The sequence below is a fragment of the Dicentrarchus labrax genome, unplaced genomic scaffold (assembly GCF_905237075.1).
Source record: "Dicentrarchus labrax unplaced genomic scaffold, dlabrax2021, whole genome shotgun sequence".
Lineage (NCBI taxonomy): Eukaryota > Metazoa > Chordata > Actinopteri > Moronidae > Dicentrarchus > Dicentrarchus labrax.
The window spans coordinates 3,330,668-3,357,103 of record NW_026136718.1 but is presented as its reverse complement, the minus strand read 5'-3'; the positions used below and the strand labels follow the sequence as shown (position 1 = coordinate 3,357,103).

At 41.9% G+C, this 26,436-nt stretch overlaps 2 protein-coding genes across 3 annotated transcripts in view; both read left to right on the top strand.

Moving 5' to 3' along the window:
* Positions 1–927: 927 nt before the first annotated feature.
* naprt (nicotinate phosphoribosyltransferase) lies at positions 928–11,084 on the top strand. Of its 2 annotated transcripts, none has more exons than XM_051377227.1 (13): positions 928–1,305; positions 3,319–3,446; positions 3,779–3,861; positions 5,010–5,140; positions 5,395–5,510; positions 6,187–6,383; positions 7,749–7,886; positions 7,985–8,069; positions 8,152–8,232; positions 8,352–8,454; positions 9,287–9,444; positions 9,897–10,004; positions 10,110–11,084. In XM_051377227.1, exons 1-13 carry the CDS (start codon positions 1,056–1,058, stop codon positions 10,194–10,196), a joined length of 1,665 nt encoding a protein of 554 aa, XP_051233187.1. In that variant the 5' UTR covers positions 928–1,055; the 3' UTR covers positions 10,197–11,084. The 2 variants fall into 2 exon arrangements, with proteins under 2 accessions (XP_051233187.1, XP_051233186.1); XM_051377226.1 differs by having other exon boundaries at positions 929–1,305; positions 7,746–7,886.
* Positions 11,085–13,501: 2,417 nt separating this feature from the next.
* The window catches only part of LOC127350513 (1-phosphatidylinositol 4,5-bisphosphate phosphodiesterase gamma-1), a 34,024-nt gene continuing 21,089 nt past the window's right edge, over positions 13,502–26,436 (top strand). The window contains exons 1-2 of the mRNA XM_051377220.1: positions 13,502–14,823; positions 25,822–25,971. Of these exons, the coding sequence (XP_051233180.1) occupies positions 14,553–14,823; positions 25,822–25,971 (421 nt within the window). The 5' untranslated portion in view covers positions 13,502–14,552. The remainder of the gene's footprint in view (positions 14,824–25,821; positions 25,972–26,436) is intronic.

Here is a 26,436-nt window from a genome sequence, read left to right as displayed (position 1 = left end):
CACACACACATTTACATACTTGTATGGCATATGTTCGAAGATACACAAGGGTTAGGATAAAGTTCAGATGCATCTGTTTATAAAAGTAACTGAACATGTCTTGTACTGTGACTGTTCTCAGATTATAATTGTTCATCCTCTTCCTGTCAAATGAGAACAATTTATCTCCAAATCTGGTGATTCTGAATTGTTCATAGGACAAAACTCCCATTTAACTTTTGAATATATTGGTGAAAATATTAAAAAGTTTCATCCTAGTATTTTCGTTTTATGATTTAACACATTTAGGATCCAGCACCCAGTCTTTACAGTCTTCATAAACTTAAATAAACTGTTTAAAACTCCACTTTTTATAAGTTTATGAAGATGTTTTAGAGAAACTTTCTCTCACAGGACAGCTACTGCTGATTAAAGTACCCAACAGTGTATAAAGTAGTGTTTCTTCTTGTTCCTACAGTGTGCTGTTTGAATGATGTTTGTACAGAGTTTAATACTAGAAGGATGTTTTCATTCATCTGCTGAGTGGAAAGTTTGTGCTCACAGAAAATCAGATTTGAATCAGGTGGAATAAGTAGATTAGACTTTTTAAGGATTTTAATGTGGAAATTATAGTTAAAAAAATAAGAATATATGTCTTCATACATGTCTGGAGGGGATCTACAGCAGTCAAATGCAACAAACACTTGTAGCTGATAATACTTAAGTAAGGATTTAAAGGCAGGACTTTTATTAGTGGAGTATGTTCACATTGTGGTAGTATTTGTGCTTATGTAAAGGAACTCTTCCTCCCCCATCACAAGACAACATGAGCATCTGTCCCTGGAGAAAGGTAAAAGTAAGTGGACTACAAATGAAGTGTGGATCTGAAACTGGAACTGCAGCTCCAGCACACGCCTCCTCTCTCTCTCTCTCTCTCTCTCTCTCTCTCTCTCTGCTCTGTGGGGGAGTTTGTCTCTCCTCCAGTAGGTGAAGGAGTCAGTGGGGCTTTTGGAGAACTGCAAGTCCCAGAGATCTCGGCATCAGTGAACCTGGAAACCCAAGAGGTCTTGAATAACATGGCAGCGCCGTCCAGCAGCGACACATGCGGGGTCATGGAGCGGTCTATCCGGGAGCGGGTGCCGCCGCTGCTCACGGACCTGTACCAGTTCACCATGGCGTACGCGTACTGGCGGGCCGGCCGGCACCAGGAGCCCGCCGCCTTCGAGCTCTTCTTCAGGGACAACCCGTTCGGCGGCGGCTTCTCGCTGTTCGCCGGGCTGCACGACTGCCTGCTGTTCGTGCGCAGCTTTCGCTTCACAGACGAAGGTGAGTGAGTGAGTCCTCCCCCCCGTCCTCGCTATTTAAACACCAGCAGAGCTCTGAAAAACTTCACAACATGTTATTTTTCCATCACGGTCAACTTGACATTGTTTGACTCCGAACTCATTTTACGCATTCCGGCCCGTGCTTGCGCAATAGTCCACCGCGCAACCTCCTCCTGTCAGGGTTCAGGGAGTAAACGTGAGTGCAGGAGGAGGATTTCAGCGAACTTTGACGTTTAGTTGTGAACTTCAGCACTCAGGGAATAATCCGTAATCTCCTGTGTGCTGTAAGGATCAGCACATGAAGCAACACGGCACACACTGCGTACAGAGGAGGGTCATACAGCTGCATGGCACAGAGGGTTGGAACAGTGCAACAGGTTGGAAACACATGTTTTCAACGGTTGTTGTGACCGGTGGTGGGCTGGTTATTCAAAAAAGTTTACTTTTAAAAAGTAATATTACTTTCCTGATTACTCCCTGCCAACAGTAATTAGTTACACTACTAGTTATATAACTTTTCTGCTGCTCCTCACCCAGTTTGTGCCTCTTCTCCCCTAAAATAAAGACTTATATATATTATATAATATCAATATATAATATAATATATAATATTACAGAATTAATCCAAGGATGGGATTGGATAGTGGAGTGCAAACAAAAGTAATGTTGTAACTAATTATTCTTTGGAGGGCTAAGTAACTAGTTACTGGGGGAAGTAATATTATTACTTGTAATGAGTTACTGCCTGACGCATTATGTGCAGAATTATCTTTTGTAATGAAATTTTTGTATATTGAATGTGCAGATTATAGTTATCAGATAAATGTTGTGGAGTAATAAAGTACATTTGCCTCAGAAATGAGGTAAAGTTACAAGTATAAAGCTACAAAAACTGGAAATACTCAACTACCTCTACGAAATAGCAGTGTATAAATTCCACGTTAAAACCTTTAAAAGACATCTACTCATTCAAAAGTCCCAGAATCATTAAATATGTAAATGTTGTTCATCTCTAAAGTTTTCCTGCTGCACACTGTAAAGTCCATCCTCAGTGTCTGAGCACTGGTGGCTTCATGTTTCTACACTTGTATAAGTTACATACTGGACCAGGACTAACCTCTAAACTATTTGTTATGTCACAAATCATGCTCGTAGGCCCCGCCCCCTTAAAATCTGATTCTCAATGAGCTCAGAGAAACTTTCCACTCTCAGCAGATTCATGAAAACATCCTTCTAGTGTCAAACTCTGTACAGACATCATTCAAACATCACACTGTAGGTACACACACACACACCTTATGTACAGAAACAGTGAAAGGCTACTGATCCATCAGTGATATTACTCTAATAACTTAATGTATAATATATCTCTGAGGGGACATTTCTCTGCAGACTGAGTACTTTTACTTTTCAATGAAGGACTTTTACTTCTAATGGAGTATTTTTAAACAGTTTTATTGGTATTTTACCTCAATTAAGGGATCTTAAAATACTCAAGTAAAGACTTATTTCTATGATGGTATTGATCATCCAACAACTACACAATGAAACCAACATGGAACCAATATCCATTTCCCTTCAAATCCCTCATACTTTTTTTGGCAGTATGGATGTAGAATAAGCTTTAAATTGCATTCATAAAGTTCTTTAAACGTCTTAAAAAGAAACCCTGAAACTAAACTGTACTTCAGTAAAGTAATTAGTTACTTTCCAGAACTGTATTCGGCAAGTTGTCTAAACTTTAACGCAGTCACATCGGAGCAGTCTGTTGGTAGCTGTCGGATTAGATTAACTGTCCAGAAAGTTATTAGATTTAGCTCTTAATGTGTGTGTGTGTGTGTGTGTGTGTGTGTGTGTGTGTGTGTGTGTGTGTGTGTGTGTGGAGCCATGTGAGGGAGGGGGGGAGGGGGAGGATTGTGTAAGAGCACATGTGTTGTAGGTTGAAGGATGCCCTCTGTTGTCGGGCTCGCTGACAGCGTTCCAGCTGTTAACTCTTGTGTTTTTGTGGATCCAGATGTGGAGTTCCTGCGCTCAGTCCTGCCCCCGGCCACCGAACCCGCCTTCTTCCAGTTCCTGCGAGGCCTCGACTGCTCGGGCGTCATGCTCCGCTCCGTCCCAGAGGGCACGGTGGTGTTTGCCAGGGTGAGCTGCAGGGCTGAAGGTCAAAGGTCAAGGGCGCTGTGTGTAGGGAGGGGGTGGAGTAACCTGAGCGAGTACGGCTAACAGATGTTCATTTTAGCCTGAAATTGATATGGTTTGATCAGAAGTTGAACAGAAAACTATTCACAGAACAGCCTCTGAATTGATCTTCAGACAATGTTTTGATCCCAGTAGTAAGAGAACTACTTACAGAACAAGTTCCTTTTACTAATGTTGGTTTATTTACACATATTGACACATTTTACTAACGGGACAATCGTTTCGTCCGAGATATCGCTCATTCCTGTTGTGCTACGTGTCCAACACATCTACAGGTGCCTCTGATGGAGGTGGCAGGTCCGCTGGCTGTGGTTCAGCTGCTGGAGACCAGTTTACTGTGTCTGGTCAACTACGCCAGGTAACAGCCAACACACCTATGATTCATTCATGATTCAAGGTTGTTTTGAATCACAGGGTTGTGGAATGAAATGTTGATATAGTTCCCTTTGTGACATTTTCGGGACCAGTGTTGAATGTTACTACTCTTTCTCCTGTTGTCTAACTTTACTGTACGCTGTCCATGCTGTAAAATATTATCTTAAAAAATCAATTACAATAATATTAAACAAACAAAAGTGTGTAGGAGAAACTTCTGTGGCTGCAAAACTTGCGGAAAGCACAAAAGGCTAGATTTGAATCCTTTGGTCGACTAATCAATGAATTAAAATCATTTTAGTGCTCTATATTTGGTATTTCATGGTCCACAGCTACTGTTGGACTCATGTCCTTCCTTTGTAATGGAGTATTATCTGTCTGGTGTTGTTTTCACCTGTGAGTCTGTGTTTGTGCTCCTGGAGGCTGAGCACCGCTGAGGTCATGGTCTGTACTTTAGCAGGTGTTTGATTGTCTGTGGAGAGATCTTGAGTTTGAAGATGGGTGTGGGCTGACCCACGAGTACTCAGTAGTTATTACTACATTATGATATAACAAGTGAAGTGAAACCAACTGTAAAGTGTCTTAAACCTGCATTCTGTGTATTGACCAGCAGGGGGAAGCTCCATTGGTTGCAATAAAACACTGATACCATTCAGTCTTATGGAGAAATGAGCTGACAGTAAACAGTTTCCTAATGAGTTTATGGTCTCAGTCTCTAGTTTCATACAGCATGATGTTCATTTAGTAAATGATGGTCATAAAATAAATGACCTCTTGTGTTGATGCTGCTCAGTGTAAGTATCTTGTACTGTAGCAAGAAACAATACTGTTGTACAGTGTGTAAAAAAGGGTTTTCTACATATGAAGAATGCACATTTAAAGAGGTTATTAAAGAAGGGAATTCAATATGAACCTGTGTGTTTGAAATCAAGTTAAACTGAATCAAATTATTAAGGTTTTCTCAAAATTAAAGACCCACATTAAAGTTACAGCAGTGCCGTATTTCACATTGGCTTCAATCCTGACTCAGCTTTCAGCCCAGACTGTGCATTTTATAACACTGTTATAACAAAAGTTTGGCTCCAGACACACAACAGCCTGTTTCTGTTCTGCCTCTCCTCTGTTTTCCAGTCTGGTGTGCAGTAATGCTGCCCGTTTCCGCCTGGCGGCCGGCCCCAGGAGGAAGCTGCTGGAAATGGGCCTCCGGAGGGCTCAGGGACCAGATGGGGGGCTCACCGCCTCACGATACACACACATCGGAGGTGAATGCTGAGTGGTCTGTCAAACAGTCATGTTCTTTCCACACATTTGTGGTTGTGTGAGCTACAAGTAGCTAATCATTTTATACGGTACATGTTTGCTTGTGGTGACGGGTTAAGAAGAGGATGTATAAGATTTCCAAATTCCCCAAAATGAACTGCATTCAGGTGTGTTTCCTCAGGCTGAGTTTGTCCTGAATTTGCACGTTGATAATGTCGAACCCAGCCACAGACTGACACTGCAATCTGCCCTCCAGGGTTTGATCTCACCAGTAACGTTCAGGCTGGTTTCCTGTTTGGGGTCCCCGTCGCAGGGACCATGGCGCACTCATATGTCACTTCCTTTACCTCCCTGGAGGAGGTCTGGCCACAAGTGAGTATGTGTTGTCTCCTCCAGTCATCCTTAAAGGACCGGACCAGCTGTTTGTGCACAGTATTATCGATCATTATCCACCACTGTGAACATTTTACAGCCTTTATGTCTTTATCAGTTATGTTGTCATGTTATTGTAGGAGAAACTACCACAGAGAACTTTTCATACAAGCAAATGTATTAAATTCATTTCAATTTTATTTGTATAGCACCAATTCATGACAGAAGTTATCTCAGGACACTTTTCAAATAGAGCAGGTCGAGACCGAACTTCACACGTTAAAACCGGAGGCAGGATGAGGAAAAGATAAAAACTAAGAATAAGAAAAGGATATAGCAAGTAATAAAACAGATACAAATGTATAAATAAGTAGACAAAGTAAACAGTGTAACAAAAAAGACTAAAATATATATAAACAGACTAGAAAAAGAAAGCAATAAAACTGATTTTTTTTTTTTTTATAAATGAATGATAAAAATAAAAACATAAATAAATAAGTAAATAAAAATCTATTGAAAGCCAGACTAAAAAGGTGGGTCTTTAACACTTTCTGCTGCCCGTTTGTTATTGATAAGAACTGCAGTTTCAAGTATACTGTTTGTAAAACTCTCTCCGTTGGTGCATTCAAAGACACTTTCTTCCCGATGTTAATTTCCATTCTCCGTTTCCACTCAGACTCTCGTGGCAGTAAACGGGGACCCCGATCCAGTCGACTTCATCTCGTTGACGAAGGGCTGGTTGACTCGTGTGTGTGAGCTTCTGCGGGCGGAGCATGGGAAGATCCGTGAGGGCGAGTTGGCCGCCTTTCTGTCCTACGCCATCGCCTACCCTCAGAACTTCCTCCCTGTGATCGACAGCTACAGTGTTGGCTGGTAAGTAGCGACGTTACGTTTGATACTGAAGATGTAGCTATTAAGGCTTTTATCATGTGAACAAACATCTGCCCGACCCAGACGTTTGATAACCACTAACAGTGTATAAAGTAGTTCAAACTAACTCCTCCACATGCTTCAGTATTAATGTAATTTATGTATTGAACTATATCAGCCAACAGTGCTGATTTCCCCTTCTACTTTTAATACTTAAAGTGAACTTTGAACTTTAAATTTTGATGCTGATACTTTTGCACACTTCTATTAGTATTTCTACACTGTGGTTTTGCTTTACTAAAGTAAATTATATAAGTACTTCTTCCACCACAGCAGCAGCAGCACACGAGTTTTAGGATTTTGCTGCACTAGATCGATTCTACCAGCAGGTGTCACTAGTGCACACTGAGTTCAATCAGGTTTGGAGCAACGAGTCTATTAGTGACAGTTCGTTGGAAGGTTTTAGTTCTTCAGAAATCTTAATTTCATCATCACTATTCATAACTGAACCAACACTTTTCACAATGACGTTGCTATAAAGTCCGTGAACTCCGGCTGGGGCTGCAACCATCAAACACCTTCACTGTTGATCATTATTCTTTTAATCAATAACAGGAAATGTTTTATTAAAGGTTTTATATTCTAAATTCACCTCCCACTGGATGTCGCACCAGAGAATCAGCATCTCAGACCAAAACAATGCTACGGCCAACCAGACCCCACTAATAAAACCAATAATTTTACCTTGCTAAGCATAAAACACACTTCAAACTGGAAAAAAACAACAACAAAAACTCACCAACACAATCTTTGTTTGTCTTTCAAACAATCATCAACACTGTTTTGGTTGTAATAAACTTAATTAGAGTTAAATGTGTAAATATTTTAATGAAAAGGGCTACAACCTAAGCTAACGTTAATTAAAGAGGACAAAGTCCACTGACAGTAGTAGTTTCTGCCACTGACAGACTCAGATTGTTATTGACAGTGTCTGACAGCATTATGGAAAGGATCCCTCCAGAGATAGACCTTTAGTTTAACCACAAACAGCCGTAATATCACTATCACTCTCCACCAGACTCCAGAGACAGAAACACTCATTTTACCTTCAGATCATCGTAACTTCATTAAAGTGAACAGAAACAGAATAAAACTCATTAAAACTGTCTTTGTTAGTCTTTCCAACAATCACCAACTCTGGTTTGGTGGAAATAAATCCTATATTGTGCTATATGCTATATTAATGTTTTAAATCTCTAATATATAACCTTTGATATCGTATGCTGAATTGTGTGTGTGTGTGTGTGTGTGTGTGTTGTGTGTGTGTGTGTGTGTGTGTGTGTGTGTGTGTGTGTCTGGTTTCAGTAGCGGTCTGTTGAACTTTTGCGCTGTGGCCTTGGCGCTGTGTGAACTGGGCTACCGGCCTGTAGGAGTTCGTCTGGACAGCGGGGACCTGTGCAGGCAGTCGGTTGATGTCCGTCGTGTCTTCAGACTCTGCAGCGAGCAGTGAGTGAGGTGCCACGCCGTTTGTGTGTGTGCGCATCAGCACGTCTTTAAAAGCTACAGCGAGAACATTTGTCCGGTTCTAATCTCCCTCTCTGCAGGTTCTCCATCTCCGCCTTCGATTCACTGATCATCGTTGGGACCAATAACATCTCAGAGCAAAGCATGGCTGAGCTTAACAAGAAGGTAGGTTGTTTATGATGAACAAGAAGCTCATTTTATTGTCTGCCATCTTTCCTGACTTCATGGACGTTCTGGGTTGTTTCAGGAGAATGAGATCGATGTGGTCGGTGTTGGGACTCATCTGGTCACCTGCACCAAACAGCCCTCGCTGGGCTGCGTTTATAAGGTAACGATTAAGAGAAAAAGTGCAATTAACTGCCTCTCCAAGTGCCCTGATCTCATGTTCTGTGTGGTGCCATTGTGTGTGTGTGTGTGTGTGTGTGTGTGTGTGTGTGTGTGTGTTAGCTGGTGGAGGTGAGGGGGAGGCCCAGGATGAAGATCAGCGAGGACCCAGAGAAGAGCACCGTCCCCGGGAGGAAACATGTCTACAGGCTGATAGACGCTGAGGGTGAGAACTCATCCTCACTACTTAAACGCTTATTTCTCTCTCTGTTCTTCTGTCACTATCGTACTTTAACGCGTAAACACTCCGGTGGTGCATGCTAACAAAAGGGTTGGTGATAAACCGAAAAACTTTTATTTAAATTAAATTATAGTCATTATGTAATAACACTAACGGCATTGAACTGCAAGTTAAAGTTTAGTGAGAAACAAGCGTTTGAGCTTCACTGAGGATCTTAATGTTTAGGTTGCACTGAAAACAGAAATATTGAATACAAAATATTATTTATCAAACATACATTTACATTTTCTATTGCACTCTTCTTATTGAATAATTAACATAATATGTACCCCCTGCAGTACTCCAAAGTCCCCCTAGAGGTACACATACCCCAGTTTGGGAAACACTTTTTAACCATTGTTGGAAAAATCCAATTCAATGAGTGGGACTGCTTTATGGCAATATTAACTTTAATGAATGATCTTTGCAGATGAGATGAAGTACCTTGATTGTTTTTAGGCGTTCAATTAGCTGAATTACCCCAATACAGAAATCAAATCTGCAAAAAATCTTAATCCATTAACAATTTTCTGTTGTTTTTGTAGACAACAAATAAGCCCAAATGTCCTAAAAAAGTCACAGTTTGCTAAATAAACCCTTTGGATTTAGGTAACACAATAGCCTTTCTACTGGCACCACCCCCATCAAAATGTTTCCATTATTTTCTTTACAAGTGGTAAGAAACTGTAAGAACAGAAACATCTCTCTTGGTGTCTCCCGGGGCTGCTGGTGAGCCTGTAAACGTTTTCACAGCTTCCCTCCCTTCACTCCTCTGCAGGCCATCCTTTCCTGGACCTGCAGTGTCTCGCCGTGGAGCCTCCTCCAGAGGCAGGAGTCTCTCTGAGTTGTTACCCTCTGGGGTGCGATAACTCCTCTGTGTCCGTCACTCCAGCTCAGGTCGTCTGCCTGCGCCAGGAAGTGTTTACCAAAGGACAGGTGAGGCTGGGCCGCGCCACGTCGTTTCCTTTCCGTCAGCTCGTCCATATTTTCGTGTTTTCCTCTGAGAAAAGTCTGGTGGGTTTTACACCAGAAGTGGACTGGAAGTCTGGATAGAGTGTGGACTTATTGGACACACTGGACTTCATGGGGAGGACACACCCATAAAGTCTGCAATTTGAATTCAGCCTCTTTCTCTCTCTATGCTTGTAAGCCACATCACAAAGCAGCGAGTTCGGGGATGTTCAGGATAAAGTATTACTGTCCACAGCATCAAAAATAACAGCAATAAGATCTATTATCCTGCTTCTAAAACCATAAAGGATCACATTTAAATACTAGTTTTAATGATAAAGTAAGTTTTGGAAGGCGTTGAACAGTAGAAAATAAGACAATACTGCAGGACTGTGTAGGAGTTAAGTGTTTCTGAATGTGTCTCCCACTGTTTCTAGGTCACACACCCTCTGTGCAGCGCTGCAGAAACTAGAGCAAAGGTCCAGAGCTCCCTCCAGACTCTGCACCCTCGACACAAGAGGCTGCAGGAGCCAGACTCTTACACAGTGAGTGTCGCACACAGAATCTGCATCCAAATCTGTACAGGATGCATTAAACACAGAGGCCCCACATCACAAACTCATCTTCTCTATGGCGTTCTCTCCCACCAGGTGGCGCTGTCAGAGAAGCTCCATAACCTGGTCACAGAGATTCGAAGAGGAAACTCCAACAACAGCAACTTTCTCCTGGCCAACTAAAGAGAATCCTTCTTCTGTGGTCATCTCCTGTTTTTATTTTATATTTTTATTGAAACTCTTTCTCAAAAGTGCCTCTCAGTAAATGTTTGTTTGAACCCTGACAGTGTTAACACCGCACTGTGCTGCAGCCTGCGTCATTCAAAGCTAATGTCTATAAAACAGAGTTAAAGGTCCAGTGTGTGACATTCAGGAGGATCTGTTGGCAGAAACGGAATTTAATATCCATAGGTATGTTTTCATTAGTGTATAATCACCTGAAAATATGAATCATTGTGTTTTTGTAACCTTATAATGAGACGTTTTTATCTACGGAGGGAGCCACGTTGAACAGACAAACCGTAGTTTACTCTATACACTGGTCCTTTAAATGAACAGAACTTTACAAGGTGTTTTACTTTGGAAATCCCACATGAAAGCAAATGAGCGTCTGTCTAACTTAAAGATCCCCTCCAGACATATATTAATACATATATTAACGCATATATACAAATAGTCTGATTGGAACAATAATGTGTGTCTGGTTTGTTTCTTCCGGGCGTCGTGGTAGAGCTGGTGCACCGAGCTCATCACCTCTCTCCCTCCCAAAGACAAATCATACTATAAAAGTATAATTTCCATATTAAAAAGTCATCTCCTTCTTCTACCTCATTACGAACTCCAGAATCTCTGAATATGTAAATGTTCATTCCTAAAGTTTTCCTGCTGGACACAAGATGTCTCCATCCTCAGTGTGTGTGCACTCGTGGATCTCACTGTAGAAGTTGGTCACCTGATGGTTTCAACAAGCGAGCAGTTAAAAGTGATGGATGATGTAACAGTCGGTCACTCTCTACGCTGACGGAGCGACGTGGACGTTTAAATAAGCTATTAAAGGGTCCTGAGCTTTTATTCTCTCTCTCCTTTGTTTGGTTAATGTCTGTGATCCAAAATGTCTCACTTCTAAAAATCAGATACGATTTTCTCTCGAAGATTCCTTAATTACTTAAAAATATTCAAAATATGTTATTTATTTATTTATTCATTTTCTAACTTTAATCAGGACTGTGCTACTTTTTTTGAAAATCAGTTCAAAACTTAGAAAAATATTACATTTGCAGTGAAATAAGTGATAAAGTCTGCAAATCTTTATAAACGACTGAAACAACTCATCATCTAATAGACTTTAATGTTTCCCTCTGAAATGAAGCGGAGAAGAAATATAAAGTAGTAGAAACTGGAAACACCATCTAAGTCTCTCTCACACTTCTTCAAATTCTTTTATATTTGTGGACAAATGTCCTCCTGATGAGTATGAAACCGTCCTCCTGAAGCTCAGAGGGATTCAAACTCACAACCTCTCTGTTCCAGGTGTGTTTTCTTTTGACACTGAGCAGTATTTACTCCTATGTGTGTCCAATCATTCCCTCCTCTTCATCCTCTCATGAACAACTCTTTCCTGCGATGGTCTCTCCCCCCCTGCTCACCCTCCTCACCCTCAGGCCTCCCCGCTGCAGGACATGTGAGAAGCGTTCTCCTCGGCCCGTGATTGGCTGCCTGCTGGCCGGCGGCGGTGCACCCGGCACACACATGGAGCCCATTAGACACGGAGGGGCTGTGATGTCATCCATCGCCGCGGTGGTCGACACTCGGGTGAATCTCACACTCAGAGCAGATGTGGATCTCTGATATCAGCAAACTGTTAGTGATACTGCAGCCAGTCTGTGGAGGAACAACCTTTCTGTGCAACGTTATACTCAAACTGCAGATGTTGTGTTTCATCCACTTCCTGTCGGGGGAAACTCTCGTATCTCCAGATGTGTTGATTCTGAATGTTTGTGAAGAACTGACTGAATTCATTCAACCTCTCCACCTTCGTCTCCGTCCTCCTCTCTCTGAACTGAACTGAAAGCTCCAGAGATCATCGAGGGGTGACGCTCGTTTACAGTGACATCGAGTTTGTTTACAGAAATAAAGAAAAACAAACGACTAATATATATATGTAAATATAAACAGTGTAAAGAGTAACTGAGTGCACTGACTGTCACCACTTAAAGAAATGTATGTTTGCAAGATAAAACACTAATTTATTGATTTGGATAAAAGCTGCAAACATTGTTTTGATGAGTTGTGTTGACATAAATAATGAGTAACCTAATCAATAAGTGGTTATTAAATATACAATATATAAAATATATTTGATTGTAGAGGAACTCAGTGTATTACATTTGTTGAACATAATTTCATTAGAAGTTGCCACAACTCAAAAAGATTGATGGAAACTGTTCTTTTGTTGAAACATTTGTTTTAAGAGTGAGATTTTTCCACAATTAGCTAATAGAAACCTAATTAATATATTTAAATCTTTCTGATTTATATTGATAAATTTAGAAAATGTAAATAAATACGGTTGTGTAAAAGAGAAGCTAAGAGTTTGAGGTTGATCTGAAGATATAAAATGATGTAAAATAATAACAAGGTATTGATTTTATGTTCCCAGTTCAGAGCTGACTAACATGAAGAGACAAACAGAATGACTCTGATAAATCTGAGCGAGGAAGCCAATTATGGATCAATAAATAAAAAGATACCAGTCAGTAAATAACACACACAACAGCGACGCTACAAACACGTGATGATCTTATAGAATTTGATGTATTTCTGTGGATTTTAACTAGCAAACTAAAATGAAACAGTAATGCAGAATTAATATTAATCCAGAAACATCAGATATAATAATAAAACTCTGACCGGAAACATTTGACTTTTTTATACTTTTTGTGAGATAAAATATTCCTTTATTGATCCCTGTGGGAGAAATTCAAGAATAAATGTAGGTGACAATACTTAATAATATACTTTTACTGGCAGTGAGTATAAAGAGTATTTTCACAGTTTATTAGTACTTTAACTTATTTATTATTATTAATTAGTATAATGCTACACAGCGTATATATATATATATATATATACTCTTATTTTCTATTTCTGTTAGGCTACATCTTGTATTTTTCTATATTCACTGTTTTGTGTAAATGTTAATATTTGTCATTGGAAACAAAAGAAAACAGAAAAGGGTTAATTTGTGTAATTTTTACATTTAATTACTATTATAATAATAATAATAATAATAATAATAATAATAATAATACATTCTAATGTAAATGTAACCAGCAGAAAGTAAACCCCGGTATTTCTTTCGGCTCTGACTCGTCGGTGACCTTTGCAATCTGAACCACACTTGACCTTTGAACTCGACTCATCACCCCCAGAGAGAAACTTTTTCTCTTCCGTCCTCCATAGCTGCAGATCTCCTGGAGGCCCGCGGAGGTCGCTCTGCTCTCTGCCGATCCTCTCCTTCCTCCTCCTCCTCCTCCTCCTCCTCCCCTCATCCTCCCTCAGATATACTACAGCATAGGAACAAAAAAAAAATCTGATCAAGCTTTTCCGGTCTGCTAGCCCTAATTTCCTCTGAAGACCTCTGGCGTTGGAGCTGAGGGGACGCGCAGGCAGAGAGATCCTGGACGCGGAGCAGCGAGGAGGAGACACCGGTGGGGGGGAGGCAATTAACGCGTATCGCCACAACCCCGCACGCCTCTGCTAACGGGAGCCCGCGCACGGTAATGCCTCCTGTCGGTGTAATGTGCCCGGGGAGGAGGAGGAGTGTGTGAAAGGGAGAGCAGGAATGGTTCGGCGGATGGGAGCGCACACGGTTCTCGCCGCGGCCGCTCCGTGCCGTCTCCCGTCCGCGCGTCTCTCCGTGAAGCCGCCTCAGAGCGCACACCGATGCCCGTCCTCTCCTCCGCCGTCCTGCTGCGCCCACCTCCGGGTATTTGTCCGACTCGTCGTTACATAACGCAGCGTCTTTGTCGCTTTTGACTGACTGCATTTCCCCAGAGCCAGGAGCGGGGGACAGACACAGAACCGCCCCGGCAGCAGGAGCAGCGAGCGGCGGCAGGCGGCTGGAGCAAGAGCCGGGCTGTGCCGCCTTTGCTGTCGTGGACTGGAGGACTAGCAGGAGGATACAGAGAGGGTGGAAACCTGAGTCCAGCGGTGATGAGAGCTCACTCCGAGTGGATTTCGCTGGTGTGCTGCCAGAAGCATCTGGAAAGGATAACACAGGGATACACTCCCCCTCCAGAGGACCAGAGGATAATTCACATCTCAGACATTTCACTGTTCCAGCTCTGAAGTCTCTTTAGCTCGTGTTTATATGTGAGATTGGCAGAATTTGGGTTCACAACCAGATTTCCCTCTTTGCACCAGCGGTTTGGACATGTTGGATAACCGGTGCAGTCAGTAAGTGATTGAAGGACGAGCATCCTCACCCAGAAACAAATACACATTCCTGCAAGGCGTCCTCGGAGCTATGCAGTGAAGATGTGTGCAGCCAGGTTCAGCGGCTGCCTCAACGGCTGTGCCGAGGAGGCCCCCGGTGGCGCCTCGGGGGCTCCTGGTCCCGTCACGGCCTCCAGGATGCTGGACTGGACAGAAGCCGGTCCCCGCATCCTCCACAGCCTGGAGATGGGGACGGTGATGACCGTCTTCTACCAGAAGAAGTCCCAGCGGCCTGAGAGGAGAACCTTCCAGATAAAGCAGGACACGCGGCAGATAGTGTGGAGCCGAAACCCCGACAAAGTAGAAGGAGAGAGTGAGTATGGCCAGAAAAGCATGAATTTATTACTGAGTGGGCCGACTGGGCACTGGCCCCTGGACCCCTTGGGCCCCTTTGCCTCTGTGTGAAGTGACTGTTATCATTTCTTGTTGGAAAGTTAGAGTTAGAGTACAGTTAAAAGTAGATTTGTCCTGATCTCTTATTACTGATATCTGCCAACTAAATCCAATATTTGTGTCTCATCACGCTGAAGCTGCAGTAGAAGTTCATTAACATACAGTAACATTAATAATCAGAGCAGCAGATGTATGGTTTCCTACATTGTGCTGTAGTAATTAATCCGTCTGTGCAGAGTCAGAGTGGATCTGTTGTGGCAGGAAGCGTTAAACGGGAGTCAGACGGCGACTCTTCATCTGCAGCGAGAACTAAATACTGAAGTTCAGCAGAAACACCCGAGAGGCCTCAGTCAGAACGACCACAAAGAGACAAAAAGAGACGCATAGTAACAACACAGAGACACCATAACCACAAAGAGACTCAAAGGAACCACAAAGAGAGGTTCAGGAGCTTTTACATTATCAGTAAGAATATATCATAAACTGTATGTGCACGAAATACAAAGTACTGACTAGAGCTGCACAATTAATTGAAATATTATCTAAATCTTATTGTGCTGTTTGTTTTTGTTCTACAGACCTCAACAGATCAGTCACATTATCCTGATTTTAACAGTTTATTTATAGTTATAGTTGTTGTATTTTACCGTATCCTGCAGCTGTAGTCCGACTACACGTTGTGTCACATGCACAGATTTTGATTCATTTTAATTTGACTTTATTCCGGTTCATTTTAGCTGAATGAGATCACCTGTTGCAGGGTCATCAAACAGTGACTGAGAGCAGCATTCCCCTCTTTGCATTGGGTGTGACGACGCCCCTTTAGGGCATGAGAAAGGCCAGAAACTCGGGTCTTCAGACCCTGTTGAGATTTCTTTGCCGTCTCTTTTGTTTTCTGAGTGAATATCGAAGAACTCCTCTCCTCTAAGTTACCTGCTACCTAGATCATAGTGCCATTCGTGTTGCTAACCTAATGATTGATTACCTGCTGCCTGCGTGCCAACCCCTTAATACCCAATGTTTACTTTCTGAAGTGGCATTATGTCATTGTGGACGTACGTACTTGTGAGATTTGTTTCTCTGAGTGGATATTTTCTTGTATTATGCAGTTGGGAACTGGTTCTCAGGCTCCTTCCCTTCCCAGCTGGGATCTGTGGGATCGGTACCGCCTCAGTGTCTGCTCACAGATTCTGTATCAGAAGACGATGAAATGTCAGTTGAGGCTAAAGTGTCTGAAAACACGCTGACAAACGCAGAAACAGAACACCAGGGACAGATTTTTCTTCTGTGTGTGCAACTTCTAAAGTTGTTGTTTCCAACCTTTTGGCTTGTGACCCTTTTTTAAATGAAGCACTGTCTACTGGTTACCCGACATCATTGCGGGTTGGAGTGACCGAAGAGAGATGTTCCTCCTCTTTCGTTCTTCGGTCCCATAAACTTTAGTGGCCTTTCCAGAGAAATGGTGGCGATTGAGATTTGGTTTGTGGTGCTCAGAGAGTTGAAACATTTGAAACCAAACACCACCGTCTCTTTGTAAGAACAATCTTCTGTTGTCTGAGGATCATCCACGGCCCTCGACGTCAGCAGTTTTCATTCATTGTTTCAGGAAGTTTAAATGTCATTTTCTAATATTGTCCGCACCACAAACTAAACTCCATTGACGCCTAATGTCTTAGTGCGGCTGCAGACATTTGACACTACAGCACGACCCATATGTTTTCCTGAGATTGATACTGATTTTTAGATGGGAAAAACTCACAGATTAGCAACAAGGCGGGCTGATATAGTGAATATTTGAGCTGGAATTGGACTGATTTTGCACCAAATATGACTCAGCAAAGGTTGTCAGGGGGTTGCTTAACTTTATGAAAGGAAACTACAAGCTTTTTGCATTGTATACCCGGAAGAAGAACAGTTTACAGTACCGTTACGATACCGATGTGTCAACAATAGGCCAATATTAGCTGATGATACCAACCGATATATTGGTCGTGCTCTAATCAACAAATTAAATTAAATTTGTCTGCATTGTTGGACACCGTTAGGGGTCAGTGAGGAAATGCGTCTTTTTGTTATTTGTGTGAACTGACCCTTTAATAATGGAAGTGCTGGAAAGAATTGGATATAAACTTTATGACTTTGTGTGCGTTAGACAAAATGGCTGCTTGAGTTTGGACATTTTATATTTAAGAACTTAAACTTCTCAAGATTCATCCAATCCCTGTGAATTCTGCACGACCTCGCAAATCTTGTCCCATCCTTGAAGAAACGTTGAGCTATACGTCACCAAACTACCAGTGATTTTATTGTCACAGGGACAGGTTGCCTTCAGTTTCTTTTCATGAATTATACAAAAAGAAATGCCTGAAAGCACTGCAACATGCGTCACAATTTCTTTTAGAAAAGCTACCTCAAAATCAGACATTTTAAAGCTTGTGAGGGACTGAGATACTGTCAGAGCTTTCAGCCACATGATAACTGAGCAATTTCTCTGATGAAGACCGTAAGATGTATTTAAAAGCGCCAGAAAAAATATAAAAATTATATATTTCAAGGTCAAACATGAACTTTACGCTCAAAGAAAGGTCTTGTGTTGGTACTGAAACTCAGGGATCATATCAGTGTCTAAAGTCAGAGATCTCAAACCCTCAGCACCTAAAACCAAAACTGTCTCCGAGGTCTCTTAGGCTGGTAGACAAACGTGTTTTTATATGAACTGACCCTTTTTTAAAAATGAAGGTTTGCTGCTTTGTCTCCTCTCTGTGTCCGTAAAGGTGCAGGGTCGAGTATCTCTGCTTGTGACATTGTTGTGGTAGGCGGCCCCCCTTCCCCTCCCCTCCCCTCCCCTCTCATCCTGACCCGAACTTGCAGCTGAGGCGCTGTCGCGGTCTCCTCAGCGGACAGACGCGTCGCGACCCTCTGACCTCTGCTTCCTCCATGTCAGCCTCCCAGTAACTCTCCAGACAGAATAGCATTCATGCTGCTGCCACATGGATCCTGAGTCCTCGCCCTGTGCCGAGCTTCCTGTCAGTCTCACTCCCTGACTGACTGGCTGACTGACTGGCTGACTGACTGGCTGTGGGTTGAGGCGAGGCAGCCTGCTGGAGTGGAGTCAAGTGGCAGTGGTGGAGTTAAGGCTGTTGTTGAGCCGTTGAATCGGCCTGTTGGAGCACCGTTCTGCCTGTCTGGGGTGTGGAGGCTATTGTCTGCGCCCTGGATTTTGTGGCCTGGGGGAGGATTTGTTACAGTGTCTGTTAGCAACGAGGAAACTTACGGCATTCACAACTGGCATGATAGAGTTTCCTTCTGTCTGCCATGTGTTATTCTAACTCTCAGACTTTATGGTAAAAAAAAAAGACTCCTCCCCTTTGAGATAGAAAGGTTTACTGAGAGGTTTTCTATCACACAGCTGAAGGTGATTATTTTTTTGTTAAGAAAACACATAATAGAAGAAACCGTCTTCATACATTTGAGCAAATTCAGAAATAAGTTCACCAGGTTGACAACAAAAACAAACTGAAATGATGTTTCCAACTGTCGAACACGCCCCGACAAACAAGTTGTTGCCAGTTTTCAGCTGACTATGCCAATGCTGCTTTCATTAGTGCATAATCACCTGACAGTGAGAATTGTTGTGCTTTTGGTCCTCCTTTGGCGGATTGCGCCGCCGTGTTGAACCACCATGTTCCTACAGCAGCCCAGAATGGAACCAAACACTGACTGTAGATCGATTCGGAGATTGGATTCCTCAAAACCAAAACTCTCTGCGTGGCTTGGTTTGTGTGTTCGGTTGTGTTTTCTGTACTTTGGAGGATTTGGAGAGTTTGCAGTGTGTTTCTGCATGTGTTGTCAATTTGGTGAAGATGTTTTCTTCATTTCCTTGTTGTGTTTTATCTCTTCGCCTGTGTGTTTTGAGGTTATTGTGCCCGCAGCTCTTAGGGCCACTGCCACTAATGGCCGCCGCCGCCGCTGCTGCCAGCACTCGTGTCGGTGTTGTTTCTGCTCAGGGAGCCTCGTCGATTACTGATCCATAATCATAAACCACAGGACAACAGCTAGGAGTCTGAGCGTGCACAGAAACCACGGCGAACACCTACCATCACTCCATCAGGCCAGATCTGCACAAACCCTCGCCGACACACACACACACACACACACACACACACACAAACACACTTTCATAACCCACAAACGCTCCCTTCACAAACAACCTCCCTCCGGACAAACCCACCAGCACATTCCAGGAACTCAGCGGGTCTCTCCTTCACTTTATCTCCCACAGCTTTATCTCTCAGCCCCTCCTCCTCCTCCTCCTCCTCCTCCTCCTCCTCCTCTCACTTCTCCATTTTCCTCCTCCAGCTGTCCCTTTCCCAATTTCCCTAAACACTCATTTTCAAGGTTTTTCAGTCTGTTTTCTTTCACTTTCTTTTTGAATTTCGAGGTCTTTCCTCTAATGTTTTGATTTTTTTCTTCTCACTCATATTTTATCTCCCCTCTCCTCCCTCTTCTCTCCCGCTTTTCCTTCCTATGTTTTTGTTGCCTGCTACTTTTTTTTCTACTGTTTGCTTCAAAATAAAGTTTCTCTGTCCGCTTTGCTACACACACACACACACACACACACACACACACACACACACACACACACACACACACACACACACACACACACACACACACACACGTGAGAAACCAGTTTTCCTTTTAGATGAGCGCTTTGGCAAACAGTGGAGGTATTAAATCCTGAGGCACAGGAAGTGTGGGGTTATCAGGGAGTGTCTCGCTTCCTGTCTCAGATTGAAGGACCGGCTCACTGCGGGAAAACAAAAGGTCAAGCATCTTCTGCAGGAAGCAGAGACATGGACCACAAATGAGGCGCTGAGATACTCATTGATATACCCAATAAGGAGTCATTTAAAGCACAATTGGGGTCAAACCAGATATCAGGTAAACATGGCTGAAAATGTTAAAAACATCTGGATTTAAAATAAGTTGTGTTCTTTGTAAAACCGTTATTTTATTTAGAGCAAAGATAAATGTCACAGTAATACTTGGAAAGAATAACCTCATGATAGATAAAAAAATAAAAAATAAAATAAATAAAAATAAATAAATAATAATAATAATAATAATAGGAGGGAAGTTAGCCACGGGAACGTCCACAGAGATAATGAGTTTATGTAGAACAGGAACACCCAGTAGCCACAGACACTTTCCTCCTCCACTTAAAAATTAAACTTTTTTTTTTGCTTTGTATAACACACGTTTAACAACTCAAAATGTGTGTAATTGTCAATCTCAGGACTGATCAAACAGGACTGAAAGTAACAGTCTTTAACAAATACACGAAATGTAGCCACACATCAATGCTAATAGCACTGAGCACCTTCAGCTGGTTCAACTAAACTACTAAAAAAAACATAACGAAATAATTTAGGACTGTATTTTGAGATCTCGGTTATACTTAAAATATGATCATAAGAGTGAGAGAAGTTACTTTTGGTCGTCCCATCGCCTTCAGAAAACTCAAATGATGCTACTTCGTGTTGATCATGTGACTTTTTAAATTTCCCAAAGGGAGCGAAAACCTTCAGGATACGACTAAAATGTGTATTTTAACTAACATATTATGAATTTCTGCTGAAAAATTGTTTTATTATTAAAAAACCCTGGGTTGGGAACCACTGGCCTGTTATACAGAAAGTGAATAGAAACCAGTGGTGGCCTAAAACAGGAGTAATAATGCACCCGAAAATAGAAAAAAAACTGTCTGGCATGCAAAATGTATGTTCTAATCTTCTTATACGGTCTTTATGTGGTCTTTAAAGGACCATATCAGTCTTATTAATCATTGAACAAACCGTGACCGCCCTAATTCAGCTTTTATTAGCTTGTTATTTCACCACTGTTCAACAAGCGTCCTCATCTCTCCGTTCGTTTATCCGTTTTATAACCTTCCCTCCGCTTGGACTTCATCCTCGTCTCCCACCGTTTGCTTCCCTTTAATTTATAATCTCCGAGCAGACCTCTGCCATCTGGTACGGAGTGATGTCACCAGCTGTACCAGGAAGTGCACTGCAATTATCGACGGCTGGTGGTTTCAGGTCAGCAGTGCACGGCGGCCTCGCGGTGGTGCGTTCAGGAACTTTCATGCAGTCCAGTTTGAGAAAAGCAAAGAGAGTTTACGAGATTCTTCTTGACGATAAAACGCAAGATAGCGCCACGTCGTCCCATAATGGAGCGATTACAGTGTGTTATATTTCTGTGAGAGTGTTGACAGTGTGTTATACTCTGATGTATCTCCAGTTGGCCCACTGTGTGATCTCCCTCACCTCTCCCTCCTGTTATGTTCATCAGAGTTTACATCAGACCAAAAGAGTGTGTGTGTGTCTTTATCACAACCATGTTTACAGCCTGGACCAGGATTAAAGGCCACAGTGGGAGGAATTATACTCTGTGTGTGTGTGTGTGTACTTTCCTTGTGTGTGTGTGTGTGTGTGTGTGTGTGTGTGTGTGCGTGTGTTGGAGTGAGACAGGCAGGGCGTGTGTTAACAGTCATGGTGAGCGAAGTGTGACGTTTGGCGAGCCATGCATCTGTTTGCCTTATTGTCCAACGTCCAGACTAAATGGCAGGAAGTAATAAAGGGAAAGACCAGAGGAAAACAAACACCAGGTTTTTTGGGGGGGTATTTTTTTTTTTTTTTTTTTTAATGGTTTGGGAGGAAAATTAGTCAACTTTGACTGCGAGGTGCATTGTGCTCACGAATGTAAAAGCTATAAAAAAGATATTGTTTGAAAGTGGTACCAGTGTCAGTGTGATGTCAGTACGCTGAAACAAAACTGGAACAAAATCTCAGCCACCAGGTTGGATTCCCCTTGAAATCAATGAAACAAGGTGGTAGAAACACTACTAGTTTTGTCCACAGGGGGCCGCCAGTATCAATACAAAATTTAACGTCCTTGTTGCTGCTTTAAGTTGAGTCTAAAAGTCTAAAAACCACCGCAATTATTGAGCTTCAAAGTTTATTGTTGCCTTTTAAAAACAGAAACTTTACATTCTGAAGAGTCACCCGCTGAGGAAAAAACAACTAACTTTAAGGAATCAAGGAAAGGTTGCGTAACAAATTTAAAGTTTGTAGTCTAAGTCTTAATAATTAGATATAATTAGAGAATAAATAGAGTATAAATAAAACAATAGTTATTTATATACACGTAGACACACTGGAAATAATTCTGCTACAACAATTCAGTTCTCCTGAACAACTTTGAAACACTTGTAGACTACAAAATTATAAAGTTAGATAAAGAATCTGATCAAAATATGAGTGAACAAGAATCAGAGTAAATATTTGATGTCAGTATCGAGGCTTTGCAGGTTTTCTCCAGAAGGTCAGTGGTCTAATGAACCGTTTGGTTGGTGTTTCTTTATATTTTGCTTATTGCCGTGGAAAGACTGAATCATAGGGCTGTACCCGATTATCAGTCGAATTTAATTTGGAAGTTCAATACGACGGTTTGACTATTTGTTACTTTATTTCAGTTTAACGCCACACTGAACTCTTATATCAGCACTTCCTCCGGTTTCAGGAAGACGTTAGAAAGTAGTTTGGTTATAAAATCCCAGCTCACCGCCGAGCGTCTCTCCTGCCAGGCTGCTGCAGTGCTGTCGGGCCAAGAGTCAGTCACAGTGGACGACTGAAGTAGAGGTCGGATCCCCGCTACCCGCCATCATGCTGCCCTCCTTTTACTGTCTCTCTTTTCTGCTTCCATCACAGTTAGTTTTATGGTTTGTGGTCATTTCGAGACTGTTTAACCAGATGCATCATCAGTGACCTGTGGAATGTGACACGCCCACTTTGGTTTCCAAGGAAAACCTGATATTTATTGCTCCCAACTGGGAACAAACTTTTCAGGTTGTGAACCAATTTATTTTTGGTTAAAATAATAGACGCTAGTTTCCTGTAACAGCTGCTCACTGTAGTTTTTAAAAATTACTGCAACAGGGAGATTTGTTGGGGACTATTTTCAGGGGTGGATGAATCCACATTTGGCGCTCTAGTATTTGGGGCAGCAGGACGGTGTATGTAGGCTTGAGTTAAAATAAACTACAGTGTGTGTGTTCACTTTAATGAAGGAACACCTCAACCAGAGCAACAGTGTGGCTCATTGATGTGTTTTTAAGTCGTTTTTGGAAACAATAGAGCTCTATGGCACAGAGCAGGAAGATATATCAGGCTCTGATACACAGATAATACTTGTTCGGATCAGTTCACTGTTGGTTTTGCTTGTTTTTTTTTAATTTATTGGGATTTTGTTGATAATAAGAAAAATACAGAACTTTGTCAGACGTATCCTTTAATTCAGGAGGCAGTTATCGTGCTGTGCGACAGGAATGCCTTGGAATGATTTTTTCCTCTAAAAACAGAAAAGAGAAATAAAAGAGCAGGTCATCCGTGGGTAAGAGCTCTGAACCTCCCTCCCTATAAAGTACCGACACATTTCCATCTGAGAATAATGGACCTCTCTCTTAATCTCATGCCAAACGTGCTCCCTGTCATCTCCACATGCAGGAGGCTCAGATAGGAACCAGATTTCTCCTCTTGGCTGTTTGACTGTGAGGATTATATACAACATGCTGAGGGCGGCTCACTCTGGCCCGATAAAGACCAGCAGACCAGGATTGGCCTTTTCCTCTGTGTCCCCCTACCTGTTGTCCTAACGGGAGGTTTTGATATGATATTTGATATATGTTTTTTTTTATTCAGTTGAGGTGGAAAAAAGCGTGTGTGTGTGTGTGTGCGTGTGTGTGTGTGTGTGTGTGTGTGTGTGTGCGTGTGCGTGTGTGTGTATCTGTGCGTGCGTGTTATAGTAGGCCTGTGTTTGAATGCCAGAGCATCTATGAGTGTATGTTTATGTGTGTTTGCACAAGACATCTGCTATGTCAATAAGCCGGCGTGGTTTTCTTTGTGGGTGTGTCGACTGCTGCAAGTGTCAAAGTAAGAGTCTAGAGTTTACATCATACGCTGTGGTCAGTTCGCCTTGACTGCGTCGCTCTGTTAACCCTTCTGCTGCAACATGTGAGCGTTCAACAACCGTTCATTTGTGCACAGATTGTTTATTAGATGTAGAAATAAGTGTCGATTTTAGAGGTCCAGTGTGTAACATTTAGGAGGATCTATTGTTAGAAGTGTAATATAATGTTCATAAGTATGTTTTCATTAGTGTATAATCCCCTGAAAATAAGAATCAGTGTGTTTTACGTTACGTTATTCTAAGGCTTAGAATGAGCTGTTTTTATCTACACGCAGTCCGTGGACAAACCAAACTGTCTTTCTTGCACATTTTGCAGCCACTGTAGTTTCTCCTGAACACCTCACAGCCCGTTCTCCTTCCCAGGTTGTCCAATACAGACGCGAGCAGTGTTCAGTTAGTTGCAATCTGCAACTTCACCGCTAGATGTCACTAAATCCTCCACACTGTTAACCCTCAGTAAGAAGAAAACCAAAATGATGAATGCTGAGTTTTTGGTGGAAATACTTGTGTTAAAGGATTTAGTGACATCTATCGCTCCGCTTCCAAGAATGTAGGAGAAACTACGGTGGCTGTGAAACTTGTGGAAAATATGAAAGACCCTATCTAGAGCCAGTGTTTGGTTTGTCCGTTCTGGGCTACTGTAGAAACATGGTGGTTCAACAAGTTGACCTCTGTAGATAAAAACAGCTCATTCTAAGGTAACAAAACCTTTACAGGTATTATTTACAGGTGATTATAGACTAATGAAAACAAACCTATAAACTGATGAATTATAAGTCTAATATAATCTATAATAATCTAGTACTTCGGACAAATATCCCTGAACAAACTTTAACATCTCTTAATCTTCCTGTAGTCTGTATACTTATATAATAATTGTAGTTCCTTACTATCTGATTTCTATCATTTCCCTCAAATTGCAGCTGTTTTTGTACCATCTGGATGGTTTCCACCGACGGAAAGTTAGGCTGTCAGAGAGTTTATAAATCAGCCCTCCTCTCCTCGAGGTGACACTGACAGAGTTCAGTGAGCTCGGATGACTGATGACTGACAAAAACAAATATATATATCTACTCTTATGATGGCTGGGTGGGTTCTGGGCTCTGATTGGATCACTTTTTCAAGTACAATCAGGCAAAACCGTTTCCCATCAGCCCCAGCTGTACTTGTGTGTTTAGTGCTGATTAGCAAATGTTAAAGTAAGATTATGAGCACAGTACATTGTTATTGTGACTGTGTTAGCATTTAGCATAGCAGCAAGCATACTCTTCCAGATGTACAGAAGAGTGTTTGAGGAATCTGGAAATACCTTTAAAACTGTGCTACATGTTGTTTAATGACCTTCGAGGTATTTTAAAGATTGTATTTCATTTTCAGAAAAACTGCAACATTTTTGTTACTTGAGTGTAATAAAAATATCTTTATTTATCTTTAATTAGTAAAACTAAGTCATTAAAACCCTAAATCATTAATGTAAGAACAGACTGAAGAGCTTAAGCAAACGTTTTAAGGGCTTCAGTTCTTTTACCACTTAAACTGATTTCTTCCAGCGGAGGTTTAAGGGAACTGTGAGCTTTACGGTTTGGGTTTCTTTCTGTGTTTGTTTGGCTGCTGCTGTTAAAAACCTCTGAAGACTTTTGGAGCATCCTGCCACCGACAGCTGAAATGTTGTCTGTTTTTTTGGACTCACTCACACACACACACACACACACACACACACACACACACACACACACACACTCTGTACATTTGTTAAGCTCTCCGGCAGCAGATTTCTGTGTGTTTGGCAGGGAAACGAACAACGTGCCAAACTGTGATTTATGGTTGTGCATATTTGTCTTCATGCAACACTATCCTTCCTTCCTTCCTTCCTTCCTCCCTCCTCCAGTCGACATACGAGAGATTCGGGAGCTGCGGTTGGGGAAGGGCTCCCGTGATTTCGAGCGCTATCCTGAAGAGGCCCGGAAGCTGGACTCCACCCACTGCTTCATCGTGCTCTACGGGCTGGAGTTTCGCCTCAGGACGCTCAGTGTGGCTGGTCAGTGTGTATATACTCTGTGTGTGTGTGTGTGTGTGTGTGTGTGTGTGTGTGTGTGTGTGTGTGTGTGTGTGTGTGTGTGTGTGTGTGTGTGTGTTTAACAGTTAGTGGGTTTATTTGGAGATTTCAACTCAACTCCGTAAAAGGTCACATACATTCGTTTTTATTTGGTCTAGTTCTGGATGACCAAAACATTTGATCTGTATTTAAGATATTTGCAGTTTCAGGATATATGACCATATTTAAGTTTTCTATTATTTCTAGTTATTCTTAGAATAGAATATGAAAACATTTTAATGTCATCATGAAGACAACTTTTGACTTTTACCCTGCTACAGTTTTACACACACATTTGTGCTTTCTACTCTCTACATTTTCAAAACAAGCTTGTTACTTTATTTTTAATGCATTTTAATGGAATTATCAATAACTATAAATTTTTTTGCATCATTGCAAGCCTTCCCA

Excerpts from the sequence above, each read along its gene's own strand:
- naprt (XM_051377226.1), top strand. The coding sequence starts at position 1,056 with ATGGCAGCGCCGTCCAGCAGCGACACATGCGGGGTCATGGAGCGGTCT. Across the intron at positions 3,447-3,778 it reads GCACGGTGGTGTTTGCCAGG|GTGCCTCTGATGGAGGTGGC; the intron begins GTGAGCTGCAGG and ends ACACATCTACAG. Across the intron at positions 8,070-8,151 it reads TGGCTGAGCTTAACAAGAAG|GAGAATGAGATCGATGTGGT; the intron begins GTAGGTTGTTTA and ends GGGTTGTTTCAG.